General features: G+C 41.5%; 1 protein-coding gene and 1 pseudogene across 4 annotated transcripts in view; both read left to right on the forward strand.

Annotated features, from left to right (window-relative positions):
• Window positions 1-16,927, forward strand: part of UBXN7 (UBX domain protein 7) — a 73,372-nt gene that overhangs the window by 40,722 nt on the left and 15,723 nt on the right. For all 3 annotated transcript variants that reach the window (XM_054247060.2, XM_035278803.3, XM_054247061.2), the window contains 3 exons: window positions 9,824-9,970; window positions 11,879-11,969; window positions 12,928-13,055. In XM_054247060.2, the coding sequence (XP_054103035.1) occupies window positions 9,824-9,970; window positions 11,879-11,969; window positions 12,928-13,055 (366 nt within the window). The remainder of the gene's footprint in view (window positions 1-9,823; window positions 9,971-11,878; window positions 11,970-12,927; window positions 13,056-16,927) is intronic.
• Window positions 6-6,738, forward strand: LOC128930006 (zinc finger protein ENSP00000375192-like; annotated as a pseudogene). The gene is made up of 2 exons (XR_013528790.1): window positions 6-5,507; window positions 6,356-6,738. The product of XR_013528790.1 is annotated as a zinc finger protein ENSP00000375192-like (transcript).

A 16,927-nucleotide genomic window follows, 5' to 3' on the forward strand; every position in this document is an offset into this window, starting at 1 on the left:
TGGAGATTCTGTGCCTCAACTATGAGTGCTTTTGCATTTTCACTGCCTTTTTTTAAAAAAGTTACTTGTTTTAGAGACAGGGTCTTGCTCTGTCATACAGGCTGGAGGGCAGTGGCACAGTCATAGCTCACTGCAGCCTTGAACTCTTGGGCGCAAGGGATCCTCCCACCCCAGCCTTTCAAGCAACTAGGGCTATGGACATGCACCACCGCACTCAGCTAATATAAAACATTTTTTTTTTGGTAGAGATAGGGTCTCATTATGTTGCTCAGGCTGGTCTCAAATGCCTGGGCTCAAGCAATCCTCACACCTCAGCATCCCAAAACGCTCAGATTACTGGTGTGAGCCACTGCACCTGGCCTTCAGTGGCATTTTTTATAAGAGCAATAAACCATTTTCAATATACAGGGAATTGGCATCATGATAAGTATATCTATGTGATATGCATAAAGATTACACTGATTTCTATTTCTATCAGCAATATATGAAATACGTTTCTCCCAGCAGTGTAGATTGTTGGATAAAATCCTTTTCTTAGCCTTGCGTGGTGTCATTTTGGGATCTTTGCCATTTTGATAGCTTTTTATAATATCTCACTTGTTCCTGTATCTTTGGCTGCTACAGAGACTAATGTGTGTGGTTTGCCATTTGTGAATTGTTTACAGGTACTTTTGCCTGTATTTCTGTGCGGATCCTAGTGTGTTTGAAAAGAATCTCTCTAATTGGAGAACACATACATCCTCGGTTCTTCTTGGTTTTATCATGACTGAGCCCAAGGAGAAACTTCCCAGTGTATGTTTACTTGGTTGTCTGCTAACTTTCAGACTTACTGAGGGCAGAGGGAAGGTACTCTTTTTAATAATCTTTGGGACCCAGTCTCAGGCATTAAGAGTCATACATTATGTGTTAAATGACGGAGTTTAGTAAAGCTTATACTCTTCTGTTGAGCTGTTCAAACAGCTTGCTTTTTCATGTTGACTAGTATGTTAATGCTCTTTTGAATCACAGTAGCATTTTCATAGATGTAAATCACTTAAATTTTAGTTAAGTCTTCTTTTTTTATTTGAGACAGAGGTTCACTCTTATTGCCCAGGCTGGAATGCAGCAGTGTGATCTTGGCTCACTGCAACTTCTGCCTCCCAGGTTCAAATGAGTCTCCTGCCTCAGCCTCCTGAGTAGCTGGGACTACAGGCGTGCACCACCACGCTTGGCTAATTTTGTATTTTTAGTGGAGATAGGGTTTCTCCATGTTGGTCATGCTGGTCTTGAACTCCCAACCTCAGGTGATCCGCCCACCCCGGCCTCCCAAAGTGCTGAGATTATAGGCGTGAGCCCCCTCCACCTTTTTTTTTTGAGATTGGTTCTCATTCTGTCACCTGGGATGGAGTACAGTGGCAGAATCATAGCCCACCACAGCCTTCAACTCATGGTCTCAATTTATCCCCTCGTCTCAACCTCCCAAATACCTAGGGCTACAGACACCCACCACCACACCTGGCCAATTTAAAAAATACTTTGTAGAGAAGGGGGTCATGCTATGTTGCCCAGGCTGATCTTGAATTTCTAGTGTTAAGTGATCCTCCCGCCTTGGCTCCCAAAGTGCTAGGATTACAGGCATGAGCTGAGACCCCATTTCTTAAAATAAATAACCAATGTATATCAGCTGCATATTTGAACATGTTGTGATTATATATATATATATATATATATATATATATAATTTTTTGAGACAGAGTCTTGCTCTGTTGTCAGGAGCCAGGCTGGAGTGCAGTGGCGCAATCTGGGCTCACTGCAGTCTCCACCTCCTGGGTTCAAGCAATTCTCCTGCCCCAGCCTCCCGAGTAGCTGGGACTACAGGCGCCCGCCACCACCCACAGCTAAATTTTGTACTTTTTAGTAGAGACAGGGTTTCACCATGTTGGCCAGGATGGGCACAATCTCTTGACCTCATGATCTGCCCGCTTCGGATGATGATATTTTTAAGAAATTTGTCCTTTGATTAACGTTCACTGTCTTACATGAAATATTTAGGAGAAGGGATTAGCTTCTCTAAGCTTGTGTGTTAGTACACTTGGTTTGCCAGAAAGGAATGTCTGAGACGGGGCAGTTTATAAAGAAAGAGGTTACTTCAGTTCACGTTTCTACAGGCTATAGAATATCTGCACCATAGCATGGTGGTGGCACGTGCTTCTGGTGAAGCCTCAGGAAGCTTGCAGTCATGGCAGAAGGCAAAGGGGGAGCTGTTGTAGCACATGAGGAGCAAGGGGTCAAGCCATGCACGAGGCGTCCGCCCCGTGACCCAAACACCACCTACTAAGCCCCACCCTCAGCACTGGGAATTATATTTCGCTATGAGATTTGGAGAGACAAATGTCCAGACCACATCAGCTTGCTCTCCAGTTTCAAGTTTCTGAATCCGAGAACCTTGAAAGTGGTTTGGCTGCATGTAACAAAAAACTCAGACGATGATGATGATTTACCAAATCATCAGGGCTTTATTTTTGTCAGTAGTAAGCCTAGAGGTGAAGAAATTATTGGTGTTCATTCATAAGCTCAAAGATGTCAGGTTAGATGTCTCTTCAGTTTTCTTCATCTTTGCCTTGTGGTCTCAACATGACAGCGCCTGTTTTTTCTAGTATATTCCGGTGATACTGCAGCCACTGAGAGAGAGTAACAGCAATATGAAAGGCAGAAAAGGACTGAGTTTGTTTGAGCGTGTTTTCTGTTTTTATTAGCTTCTGAGTTGCTCTTGGACCTAACGCAGTATCTAAGCTTGATTTAATTTGGTAACTTTGAACTGAAAAAGCAGTTACTCTTCTGCCTGCTCATTAAAGGAAAATATGAATCTCTTTTGATGTTGTCCCTGAATTTTAAGTTATATCACCTTTTTTGCCTTGTATTTCGTGGCCTATGTTTACAGCAGTCTATTTGTTTTTTGTTTGTTTTCACTGATAATATTATACTTAACCATCTGCAAGACTTTAGATGAAATAAACATCCCGTTCTAAAAGCAGGCATTTTGTGGTTAAGTTGATAAAAATTAGGAAGATAGCATGCAAAATTAAGTCATTGAAGTTTAGAGAGGTAAATATTAAAAATTAGAGGGATACTCTCTGGTGACCCAAGGAGGTCCCATAGGTTTGTTCCTCATATTGGATGTAAATGTGAGCCACAGTTTTACAGGTTTAGAAACTAGCGTAACTAGAGGTAGATCATGTTCAGGGATTCTTTCTGGCTTATGCTAACCAGATGAGAGAGACTGATTAATTCACCTGTTCACTTAATACGTATTTATTGAGGCCTTGTGTTGCAGGACTTAGTTCTGGGTGATCGAGAATAAAGGTTTGACTGCATGTGAGAGAGACCAGGGAAAAAAAGCAGTAGCTTAAGCAAGAAAGAAGTCCAGGCTGTTGGGATGGCCTGCTCTGCAGGTTTAAGAGTTGCAGAGTTTCTCTGTCTTGTTCTGCCATCCCTAGGTCTTGCTCGCCCCGGTCTACGTGATTCAAGTTGGCTTGCACCAATTCAATTTGCTTACCAAACAGCATGGAAGGCTGCTCTGCATATGGAATAGCCATACTTTATTCCTTTACTTTTTTTTTTTTTTTACTGTTGTCTTTCAAGGATGTCCTAGAATCCTTTACTTTTTTAATAAACTCGCTTTCATTAAAAAAAATAATAATAATGACCAGCATGGAAGAGGGAAGAGCTGATAAGGGTACATATTTCCCTTTAAAGGAGCAACCTGGAAGTTGTACACAGCACTTCTGTTTGCATTCCATCTGCCATAACTTGGCAGCATGGCTGCACCCATTTGCAAGGGACACTCGGAAATCCAGGTGTCTAGTTAAGAATTGGAGGTTCTATAAGTAAGAGAGGGACAAGGGGAGAATGGGTTATTTGGTACCTATAAGCAGTTTCTGCCACAGGGTGATAGTGGTAAATTATATAAAGTCCTTGCCATTGTAGCATTTATAATGTAGTAGGAGAAACAGACTATAAACAAAAAAATGTAAAACAAACACACACACACACACACACACACAGATGGTGAATATAATACATATGTTTCTCTTTGATGGAGAGAGAGAGACATTCATTTTAGGTTACAGTAGTTGCTTGGAGAAAGAATAAAATATGCCTGGACGTAGTGGCTCATGCCTGTAATCCCACCACTTTGGTGGGAGGCTGAAGGGAGTAGATCACTTGAGTGCAGGAGTTCAAGACCAGCCTGGGCAATATGGTGGAACCCAGTCTCTACAAAAAATAGAAAAAAATAGCTGGACATGGTGGTGCGCACCTGTGGTCCCAGCTACTCAGGAGGCTGAGGTGGGAGGACTGCTTAGCCCAGGAGGTTGAGGCTGCAGTGAGCTATGGTGGTGCCATTGCCCTCCACCCTGAGCAACACAGTGAAACCCTGTCTCAAAAACAAAACAAAAAAAATACAATAGAGGAAGGAGAGAGGGGGCCGTTTTTTGTTTGTTCAAGGCTGTTTTATGTATGTGGTCTGAATTTAGTTAAGCATCTGGAAATTTCTAGTGTCCTTTGCAAGTAGACTTGTCCATGTTGCCAAATTCAGTTTCTTCTTATAGGCAAATTGAAAGCAAGGTTGATTTCAGAGGTTCCACATGTGTTTGTAATTGTGAGGACGAAGGACTGTATTAGGAAGATTAGGGGAGATTTCTGCAAGGATGAGATAAGAATAGAAACCTTAGTGAATCGAGGGAATGTGACCTAATGGGAGGTCTGAGGGAAAAGGAGATAACACAGTGTGAACATACTGTGGAAAGAGCTGATGCAGTCAAGAAAACCAGCTGAGTGAGCAAAGCACTTAGGCTAAACGGTCTGACCTGGGCAAGGGAACATTTCTTAGGTGTTCTTCTTTCCCCACTATCCTGTAGGCTGTATGAACACAGGGACTTGGTTTTATTGACTAATGTGTGTCCATAGGGTCTAAAACAGCTTAATGTGCCTCGTTAAATCATGTCTTTGCCAGAAAGAATTAGAACAGCTTCCATAGTATTTCTTTTTCTTTTTTCTTTTTTTTTTGAGATGAAGTTTTGCTCTTGTTGTCTGAGCTAGAGTGCAGTGGGCTGGCGCAATCTCAGCTCACTGCAACCCTTGTCTCCTGGGTTCAAGCGATTCTCCTGCCTCAATCTCCCAAGTAGCTGGGATTACAAGCGCCCACCACCATGTGCAGCTAATTTTTTGTATTTTTAGTAAAGATGGGGTTTCTCCACGTTGGCCAGGATGGTCTTGAACTCCTCTCCTCAGGTGATCCGCCCACCTCAGCCTCCCAGATGGGATTATAGGCATGAGCTACTGCACCTGGCATTTTCTTTTTTATTTGAGACAGGGTCTCACTCTGTCACCCAGGCTAGAGTACTGTGGTACAGTCTCAGCTCACCACAGCCTCGTCTTCCTGGGCTCCAGTGATTTGTCCACCTCAGCCCCTCAAGTAGGTGGTACTATAGGTGCCTGCCACCATGCTTGACTAATTTTTGTATTTTGTAAAGGTGGGATTTTGCCGTATTGTCCAGGCTAGAGACAGGGTTTTTCCATGTTGGTCGGGCTGGTGTTGAACTCCTGACCTCAGGTGCTCTGCCTGCCTCGGCCTCCCAAAATGCTGGGATTACAGGCATGAGCCACCATGCCTGGCAGTATATAATGTGTTTCTAATTAAACTTTATGTATTTTTTACATTTAGTTTTAATCAAATTAGGCAAGCAATTTATTTATTTATTTATTTGAGACGGAATTTCACTCTTGTTAACCAGGCTGGAGCGATCTCGGCTCATTGCAACCTCTGCCTCCTGGCTTCAAGCAATTCTCCTGCCTTAGCCTCCCGAGTAGCTGGGATTACAGGCGTGCGCCACCATGCCCAGCTAATTTTTGTGTTTTTAGTAGAGATAGGGATTCACCATGTTGACCAGGATGGTCTCAATCTCTTGACCTCGTGATCCGCCCACCTTGGACTCCCAAACTGCTGGGATTACAGGCATGAACCACCGAGCCTGACCAACAAGAAAATTATTGAAAATTAGAAAACGAATAAGGAAAAATAAAAGTGTGATTTCATTTCTATAAAAAGTACTGTATATATTTTAATATATTTTCTTTTTGACTTTATGCATATATATTTACTGAAACATAGTACGGTTGTTCAAATCTTTCATTTTCTTTTTTTTCTTTTTTTGAAGCAGTCTTGCTCTGTTACCTAGGCTGGAGTGCAGTGGCATGATCCCAGCTCACTGCAGACTCCACCTCCCAGGTTCAAGCGATTCTCGTGCCTCAGCTATCCAGGTAGATGGGGTTACGGGCATGCGCCGCCACGCTTATCTAATTTTAGTAGTTTTAGTAGAGATGGGGTTTTGCCGTGTCGTCCAGGCTGGTCTCAAACTCCTGGGCTCAAACAGTCGGCCCACCTTGGCCTCCCAGAATGCTGGGATTACAGGTGTGAGCCACTGTGCCAGGCCTAAATTTTTTTGTTCATGCCTTTCTGATCTGGCTGGTACTGGCAGAGATTTTAGTCTCCCGCTGTTTTACTCTGGGGTCTCCATTATAATAGTTTTGAAATGTTGATTCAGAACAACCTAATAGATTTCAACAGTCTTCTGTAGGAAGATGATTTTTCTCATGGCCCACTCTCACCTCTAGTCCTTGACTCACATAATTGGTACACTTAGTGACATTTTTAAAGACTCTCTTTTTAAATTGCATACATTTAGTTATTTTACATTTTTTTACAGGTGGGGTCTTGCTCTGTTGCCCAGGCTGTTCTCCAACTCCCGGCCTTACAGCTCCAGCCTACTGTATATATTTAAGATGCATGACATGAAGATTGGATACACATAGTGAAATGATTACTGTAGTCAAGCAAATTAACTTGTCCGTACCCTCCATCGTTGTCTTTTTATACGTGTGTGTGGAGGGGGTGAGAGCACCTAGTAATCTACCCTCAGCACATTTTCAATGTGTAATACAATGTTAATAAGTATAGTCCTCATGTTGTACATGAGATCTCTAGGCTTGCAAGACTTTTTTAAAAATTTTTTCTGAGGCAGAGTCTCACTCTTGCACAGGCTAGAGTACAAATGGCATGATCTTGGCTCACTGCAATCTCTGCTGCCCAGCTTCAAACATTTCTCCTGCCTCAACCTCCTGAGTAGCTGGGATTATAGATGCCCACCACCACACCCAGCTAATTTTCGTATTTTTAATAGAGACAGGATTTCACCATGTTGGGAAGGCTGGTCTTGAACTCCTTACCTCAGGCGATCCACTGACCTCAGCCTCCTAAAGTGCTGGGATTACAGGTGTGAGCCACTGTGCCTGGCCTGTTCAACACTCTTATCCCTCTCAGTATTGTTGTTTTGTTTCAAAATTGTGTCTTTGAACCCTTCCTTCTAGCAGTAACAATTTTTTAACAATACCTTCAGGGTGGTTAGTATCACTTTCAAGTTTGTTTTGCTAGTTTTAGGTTTCTCCCCATTGTAAGCTGCACGAAGGCAGGGATTTTTACCTTTTGGAACTGCTGTAACCAGCATCTGTAACTGTACCTGACACATGGTAGGTACTCAGTATTTGTTGAATGAATAAATCTGAGATCAGGAAAGCATGGATGTGAGTAAATACATTTTTTAAAGAAAAAGGTAACTCTTCCATTTTAAACTCGACTTTTATTCATTGTCAGTTTTGTACACTTTTCTCTTGTCAGTATTGGGATGGACTTATGTAAATTTACTCTGTTACAGGGACATGTGCTCTCCAGTCTGTCTCTAGAGGGTAGGGTCATTTTTTTTCTTTATTTTCAAATACTGTTTTTATAGTTAAAGCAGCATAATTGTCATTCTTTTATTAAATCTTTGTCCTATAAGGACGTAAATGGAAATATCACTTCCTATAAACAAGGAATTATTAATTTGTATACTTTAGGCCTTTGACCAGTTAAATGCAGCTTCCTGACTCAATATAATGATATTTCTTTTTAGACCTTGGGCTTTCACCCATGGAAACAGTAAGCAAATATTAGAAGATAATTTATTCTGAGGTTGAGTGGGGTGACTGACACCTGTAATCCCAGGACTTTGGGAGGCCAGGGCAGGAGGAAGATCACTTGGGGCGAGGTGTTCCAAACCAGCCTGGCGAACACAGTGAAACCCCCATCTCCACAAAAAATGTAAGAAAACAGCAAAAAAAGAAAATAATTTATTCTAGGGGATTCATACAAAAAAAAAAAAACCCACAGTATTTGTGAGATTATGTAAACCTTCTTAAAACAGAAGATATTTTCAGTCTTACATTTTTCAGTATCCACAAAATGATGTCCAGTATGTTCTAGGATTACTATACCAAATTCATTGATTCTTAAGATTTTCATATGTCACACTGATTTGGAAAAGAATATTGTTCTGGGATAAATTTGTTCCAAAACTGCTCTCATGTCACTGTTCTTTCCTAGGCAAAGATTTGAGGCAGCATTTGCTCATGTGCTTCTCTGCAATTGCTTTCCACTCAGCAGCGTTTCATAGGTCTTGATGCTGACAGGGGACTGACAGGCAGAAAGTACACCAAATGATTGATATCTTGATCTTCGTGGTATGAATTGTAGAGTTGTTTGGGTATCATTCTCAAACATTCTTTGACCCTATAATCCCAATTTTTGAAATCTCCTAGGAAGACAACTCTTAAGAGAAAAACCTCTCAGCAGTTTTTACTAAAATGTTTAAGGTGATTCTCTAAAATAGCATATACGCCTAATAATTGAGATTAATATGATGTTTGAAAATGTTCCAGAAATGATCTTGAAGAAAACAAAGTAAAATATACATAACAATTGCATTCATTAAAAAGAAGTATATTTGGCCGAGTGTGGTGGCTCACACCTGTGATGCCAGCACTTTGGGAGGCTGAGATGGGTGGCTCGCCTGAGGTCTGGAGTTCGAGACTGGCCTGGCCAACATGGTGAAATCTTATCTCTGTATAAAAGAATACAAAAAATTGGCCTGCCGTGGTGGCGCATACCAGTAATCCCAGCGACTCCGGAGGCTGAGGCAGGTGAACCACGTGAACCTAGTAGGTGGAGGTTGCAGTGAGCTGAGATGGCGCCATTATGCTCCAGCCTGGGCAACAAGAGCAAAACTCCTCAAAAAAAAAAAAAAAAGTATTTGTTGATGGAGGTTGCAGGAGAATAGAGTTATGTGACTTGTTGATCTTAAGTTTGTTGAATCCTTTTCAGGTAAAGATGTTTAAACATACATTAAAAATTTAGCCATTACTGGGAGCGGTGGGTCATGCCTGTAATTCCAGCACTTAGGTGGATGGATCACTTGAGGTCAAGGGTTTGAGGCCAGCCTGGCCAACATGTTGATATCCTACCACTACTAAAAATAGAAAAATCAGCCAGGTATGGTGGTATGTAGTAATCCCAACTACTTGGGAGGTTGAGGCAGGAGAATCACTTGAACTCAGGAGGTGGAGGTTGCACTGAGCCGAGACCACACCACTGTACTCCAGCCTGGGCAATAGAGTGAGACTCTGTCTCAGAAAAGAAAAGAAAAATTCAGCCATTATAACAAATAACTGGATAAAAGAGAAATGAGTTTGTTTAAATTTGAGAAGTGCTTGAAATGAACAGTATGGTTATACAGTATAGTTATACAGGCATATGCAAAGTAAATATAAAGAATGTATATGTACTGAAAACTCTAGATGTCATATCTGGGCAAAAATGTAGTATTTTTAGTAAAAGACAACAATCTCTGAACAACTGCGGAAACACCAAGTAGAAATTGTTTCTAACAGATGTGTAACTTTACTCTTGCAGGCCAAAGAGTGTGGCCAGATGCAGAATAAGTGGCTGATGATAAACATTCAGAACGTACAAGACTTTGCATGTCAGTGCCTCAACCGTGACGTGTGGAGCAACGACGCTGTGAAGAATATTATCCGGGAACATTTCATTTTCTGGCAGGTGAGAAGGAGGGTTCATCAGAACTTTTGTAGAATTTGACTTTTGCAGTGTGGGATGTTGAGGGAAAGGAATTGGGTTATAATGAATTGAGACATTAAAAACGAAGTAAAACTGGCTGGGAGGCGGTAGCTCACGCCTATTAGCCCAGCACTTTGGGAGGCTGAGGCGGCTGGATCACCTGAGGTCAGGAGTTTGAGACCAGCCTGGGCAACAGGGTGAAACCACGTTTCTACTAAAAATACAAAAAATTAGCCTGGCCTGGTGGCAGGAGCCTGCAGTCTCAGCTACTCCGGAGACTGAGGCAGGAGAGTTGCTTGAACCAGGATAGTGGAGGTTACAGTGAGCCAAGATTACACCATTGCACTCTAGCCCGGGTGACAGAATGAGACTCTGTCTCAAAACAAAAAAACTGTACTGTTGAGTAGAAACACAGTCTAAGTTGTACACATAATTTAATTTGTTCTAGTAGCTACATTAAAAAAGATTAATCGAAACAGGTGAAATTAATTATATATTTGGTTAAATCAACATATCTCTATAACTAATACCAAAATGAGATTTTTGCTTTTATTTTCCTTGGTGTTAAGTCTTTGAGAGATAATTTGTATTTCATGCTTCCATCCCTTCTGCATTTGGAGTAGCCAGGTTTCAAGGGCTTCAGTAGCCACTTCTGGGTACTGGTTGCTGTATTGGACAGTGCAGGTGTAGAAGATCTTGGAGTAATTGAAAGCATTTGGCTAAGGCTTAGATTTAAGCTTGTTTTTGATACTTTTTAACTGTGTGTTCTTAGATCGGTAAGGTTAGAGACCTTGTACCATTTTTCTCCCGCTATGAGACAGGGTTTTGCTCTGTCAGCCAGGCTGCAATGCAGTGGCAAGAACATGGCTCAGCCTTGACCTCCTGGGCTCAAGTGATCCTCCCACCTCAGTGTCTTGAATAGTTGGGACCACAAACATGCACCACCATGACCAGATAATTTTTTTTATTTTTCTTAGAGATGGGGTCTTGCCATAGTTGCCCAGGCTCGTCTTGAACTCGGGGGCGCAAGCCACCCTGGACTTCCCAGAGTGCTGGGATTACAGGCATGAATCACCATGCCCAGCTCAATTTTTTATTTTGTGAAAAGTTACAGAAAATGAAAACTTATGAATGAACTTAATTTTTTCCCTACTATAAGATATGCTATTAATGTGATTAATTTGCCTGTTTATCTTTTGCAGCCCCCTAAATTTAATATAATTTTAATGATAATTCCTTGTATTTTATTCAACAAATATTGATTGCCACAGCTCTTTGCTTAGCACTGTGCTAGACTCTTGAGCTTATAATCCTTTTTTCTTTCTAAATAAATAAATAGACAGGATCTTGCTCTGTCACCCAGGCTGGAATGCAATGGTGCAATCGTAGCTCACTGCAGCCTCTTAACTCCCAGGCTCAAGGGATCTTCCCACCTCAGTCTCCTGAGTTGCTCAGACTGCAGGTGCACACCATTACACCTGGCTAATTAAAAAAAAAACACAAAAAACACAACAACTTCTTGTAGAGATGGGATCTTGTTATGTTGACCAAACTGGTCTTAAACTCCTGGCCTCAAGCCATCCTCTGCCTCAGCCTCCCAAAGTGCTGGGGTTAGATGTGAGCCATCATTCAGAGCCAGAATCTTAATATATTGTGATTTATTAAGATATGGATCGATATGTTTATGGTAAGTTTCCAGAAGGGGCTCAAAGCAGGAAGTTGAAGGAGTTTACACCAGATGATGTTCATTATCTCTTTAGTGTAGGAGTAAGATTTTTAACACATACCAGAGGTATATTTGAAGAGTTGATTGAAGTTAGTATATAACAAGGTTACAGTTGGTTTTTTTCTTAGAGGCTGACTTTTTTTTTTAATATATCAATTTTGCAGGTTTATCATGACAGTGAGGAAGGTCAGAGATACATACAGTTTTATAAGTTAGGGGATTTCCCCTATGTTTCCATATTGGACCCACGAACAGGTAAGATTTATATCAGCATGCAGCTTTTAACCTACCACTTGTCTTTCAGTTACCTAAATGATTGATCTTTAATATTTGACTGGATCTGGCTTCAGAATTGTAGTAATTTAGGTGAAGTTTTCCTGATTCAAACATCTATTGATGTATTTATTTAGGGCATCTTTTTCTGGCAGCATTGGAAAATGGTGGTATTTTGTGCTTGTGTGTTTCTGCTCTTTTGGAAGAATAACTGATATGTTCATCTTACCGTTTTTAAGGGATTTCCACCTCTCCCCCACCCCCCAACCTCCCGGAGACAGAGTCTTGCTCTTGTCACCCAGGCTGGAGTGCAGTGGCATGATCTTGGCTCACTGCAACCTCCACCTTCTGGGTTCAAGCAATTCTCCTGCCTCAGCCTCCTGAGTAGCTAGTATTACAGGCGTCCGCCACCATGCCCAACTAATTTTTTGTATTTTTAGTAGAGACGGGGTTTCACCATGTTTCCCAGGCTGGTCTTGAACTCCTGACCTTGTGATCCATCGCCTCGGCCTCCCAAAGTGCTGGAATTACAGGTGTGAGCCACCACGCCCGGCCTTAAGGGATTTTTTTTAAACGTTTTTTAAATAATTGAAATAGTAAGATTGTTCAGGTACTAGTTGTGATCCCTCCTGAGGAGCAGAGGGTGGAGTTGGTTTTTTTAATTGATTGTGTTTTATATAGATACTGCTTTTTCTGAATCTCTTCTTCCTAAATGGTAATGAGTGATAGCAGCATGTAAGATAGTTGCCCTATCATGATGAGTGGGAATCTATTAGGTGAGTATAATTGATGTGACTTCTAGGTTATGAAGACACTATAGCATAAGCTGGTGGAGAGGGTTTGTCTTTACAGTATAATCATGCATTTGCTGAAAGAGATACTTAATGAGAGTGTTCAGAAAGACTGTAGATATTTACATATCCTTGTTTTTAATCTTTAGGTCAGAAGCTGGTAGAATGGCACCAGTTAGATGTATCTTCTTTCTTGGACCAAGTGACAGGATTTCTGGGTGAACATGGACAACTGGATGGACTTTCTAGTAGTCCCCCCAAAAAATGTGCCCGTTCAGTAAGTATAATTAGGAGGTGGTGATGGAAAAATAAATGTAATTGGTCATAAGCATCTTATATAAAACGTTTGATGTTAACGTGGTAAAGATGACGTAACTAGTGGATAGCTGTCACTTACGGCTGTAACCTCTTAGATATCTTCCTTATATTTTGATAATTTACCATATGAGAGTTCCATCTTCTCAGTGAAAAATTGTGATACTCACACTCCTCCCAGTCTGTCTTGCCTTAAGATCTGGATTTAGAAGGAAGCAATGTGAATATGTTGAGCGGGAGGACTGACCTGGCAAGCCTAGTGGTCGAGGTACCTACTTCCTTAGGGACAGCTCTGGGAGGGCTTCTGATACCCAGGTCTAAATAACAGTGAAAGTGGTGGATGTTTTGTGTGTTTTGTTTTGTTTTGGAGATGGGATCTCGCTATTTTGCCCAGGCTGTCCTAGAACTCCTGGGCTGAAGCAGTCCTCTCACCTCAACTGCCGGAGTAGCTCAGACTACAGGTACATGCCACCACAGCTAGCTGGAAGTGATGGTTTTTGTTTTTGCTAGAACAACTCTCATGGCATAGTTGAGCATTATTATTGGTTAATGTAGCTTTAGGGCCTGGCTCTCTGGCCCTCCTAGAATTTATTTCTGCACTTAATTTGTAGAATATGCTATTACTAGGCAGACCTGTTTGAGAATTGGTATCAAGATTAGTTACAAATAAGAGACTAAACTTCAAAGATACAGCAGTCTCACATTGGTTTTCATGGTTATTTGGGTGTGATAGCAGTAAGGATAAAAATAGTTTGGTTTTGGCCGGGCACGGTGGCTCACGCCTATAATCCCAGCACTTTGGGAGGCTGAGGCGGGTGGATCACGAGGTCAAGAGATCGAGACCATCTTGGTCAACAAGGTGAAACTCCGTCTCTACTAAAAATACAAAAAAAATTAGCTGGGCATGTTGTTGCACGCCTGTAGTCCCAGCTACTCAGGAGGCTGAGGCAGAATTGCTTGAACCCAGAAGACGGAGGTTGCTGTGAGCCAAGATCGTGCCATTGCACTCCAGTCTGGGAAAAAAGCAGTGAAACTCCATCTCAAAAAAATAATAGTTTGGTTTTGTTGTGTTGTTTTTTTTTTGAGCTGGAGTCCCGTTCTGTTGCCAAGGCTAAGGGAACAGTGATACAATCTCTGCTCACTGCAACCTCCGCCTCCTGGATTCAAGCAACTCTCTCGCCTCAGCCTCCTAAGTAGCTGGGGTTACAGGCATGTGCCGCCATGCCCAGCTAATTTTTGTATTTTTAGTAGAGACAGGGTTTCAACATGTTGGTCAGGATGGTCTTGAACTCCTGACCTCAGGTGATCCGCTCTCCTCGGCCTCCTAAAGTGCTGAGATTACAGGCATGGGCCACCGCGCCCGGCCTGTTTTTCTTTAGACAGGATCTTGTTCCATTGCTCAGGCTACAGTGCAGTGGTATGATCATGGCTCACTACAGCCTTCGCCTCTTGGGCTCAAGCTGTCCTTCCACCTCCGCCTCCTGTGTAGCTGGGACCACAGGTGTGAATCACCATGCCCAGCGAATTTAAATTTTTGTAGACAGAGGTCTCCATATGTTGTCCAGGCGGGTCTCAAACTGGCCTCAAGCAATCCTCCTTTCTGAGCCTCCCAAGGTGTTGAGATTCTGGGCATGAGCACCACACCCAGTAAAATTTTAATTTTATTTATTTTATTTTTCGAGACCTGGTCTCACACTCTAGCCCAGGCGGGACTGCAGTGGCCTGATATTAACTTACTGTAGTACCTTGCAGCCCCGAGAGAACATTAGAAGGAAAACAAGAAACTTGTTATCCCTGACCTCCTGGGCTCAGTCCATCGTCTTGCTTCAGCCTCCTGAGTAGCTAGGACCGAAGGTGTACATCATCATGCCTGGCCAATTTTTTATTTTTCGTGGAGGCAGGGTCTCACTGTGTTGCTGTCTGGTCTCAAACTCCTAAGCTCAAGCAGTTCTCTCGCCTTGGCCTCCCAAAGTGCAGGATTATATGTATGAACCACCTTGCCCAGCAGTTTTAGAAGACAGGAGGAACAGTCCCTTCAGTTACCACCTGTAATAATGTCCTTACTTAAGGAAAAGCCCGAAGGGATACTGCAGAAATCTTGTTGGCCAGGATGATCTTGAACTTCTGGCCTCAAGCAGTTCTCCTGCTTGATTTGTAGGTTTTTTGGTGCCCCTCCCCCACTTTTGAAAATTAATTTTTCTTATGCCTTATCATGTTGTTTTCTGCTTTGGTGTCAGCTTAATGCTGACTTCACAATGAATTGAGAAGTATTTCTTCCTCTTCTGTTTTCTGCAGTAGTTTCTGTAGAATTCTTACCGTTTCTTCCTTAATGTTTGATGGCATTTACCAGTGAAGCTACATGGGCCTAGAGTTTTTCTTGGTGGCAAGTTTTAAACTACAAAATCAGTCTTACCGGTAGATATATGACTACTTGGTTATCTCTTTCTTCTTGGATGAGCTTTAGCAGGTTGTATCTTTCTAGGGATTTATTCATTTTACTATATTGACAGTTTATTATAGTCCCTCGTTAGGCCATTAATGACTGCAGAGACTGTACTTGCCCCTCTCTTGATTCTGTTATTGGTAATTGTGACTTACTTTTTTTCCCCCTGACAGTCTGGCTAGAGGCTTAGTAGTTTTATTGATCTTAAAAAACCAACTGGGCTGTGGCCTGTGCCTGTAGTCCCAGCTGCTGGGCAGGAGTATTGCTTGAGCCCAGGAGTTCAGGAATGTAGTGTGCTGTGATCGGGCCTGTGAGTAGTCACTGCACTCCAGTCTTTGGGCAACAGTGAGACTCTGTCTCTTTAAAAAAAAAAAAAAGAAAGAAAAGAAACTTACTTTTGGATTTTTTTTTTCTCTATTGCATTTGTTTTCCAGGTCATTTATTAATTTAAGTTTTCATTGGACTTTCTTTTCTTTTCTTTTCCTGGATGTATACTCTTTTTTTTTTTTTTTTTTTTTTTTTTAAGGTGGGGAAGCTTAGGTCATTAATTTGATACCTTTCTCTCTTATATATATTTAATTCTATAATTTTTGGGTAAGTACTGCTATTGCTCAGTACTATTTTCTGGCTACAAGAGATAGTAAGATGAGTTTTTTAGTTGAACATGTCCTCTAGACTTAATTAGGGTTCTCTAAGTAAGGAAATCAGAGGAGAGTAAAATTCAGTAGGAGCCTAACAGTGTGCCATGGCCACAATTTTTAAAATCAAGCTATGTGGCTACATGCTATTTTACAATGTCGTTGTTATAATTTACAATCCGCCTAAGCCATTGTATCACATAGACACATCTACTTGCTTTTTAGGGCTGGTAAATTAGCCTGAAGTATATTTAAAAATTTTCCTTTGGCCAGGTGTGGTGGTGTGTGCCTGTAGTCCCAGTTGCCTGGGAGGCTGAAGTGGGAGATTGCTTGAGCCTGGCAGATGGAGGTGGTAGTTCTCTGAGATCGCACCACTGCACTTCAGCTTGGGCGAAAGAGTTGAACCTGTATCCAAAAAAAAAAAAAAGTTTTTCCATTTAATTTTTTGCTACATGATTGCCTGATAGTAAAAGCCAAAATGTGGTTTCCTTAGTTTTGTATTAGCAGTCTACATGGGGTTTTTGTTTTTTTGGTTTTTTTTTTAACCTATTTATTCTGAAAAATTTCAAGCCTATTCAAAAGTTGAAGTAGTTTATTGAGCCTCTTTGTATTCATTAGCTAATTTTGGTAATTATCAAGAGATGGCCAGTCTTCTTTCCTGTGTATCCCATCATATCCGAATTATTTTGAAGCAAATCTCAGAATTCATTATTTCATTAATTAATACTCTGGCATATATATTTAAAAGATAAA

This window comes from Callithrix jacchus, chromosome 17, assembly GCF_049354715.1.
Source record: "Callithrix jacchus isolate 240 chromosome 17, calJac240_pri, whole genome shotgun sequence".
NCBI classification, from domain to species: Eukaryota; Metazoa; Chordata; class Mammalia; order Primates; family Cebidae; genus Callithrix; species Callithrix jacchus.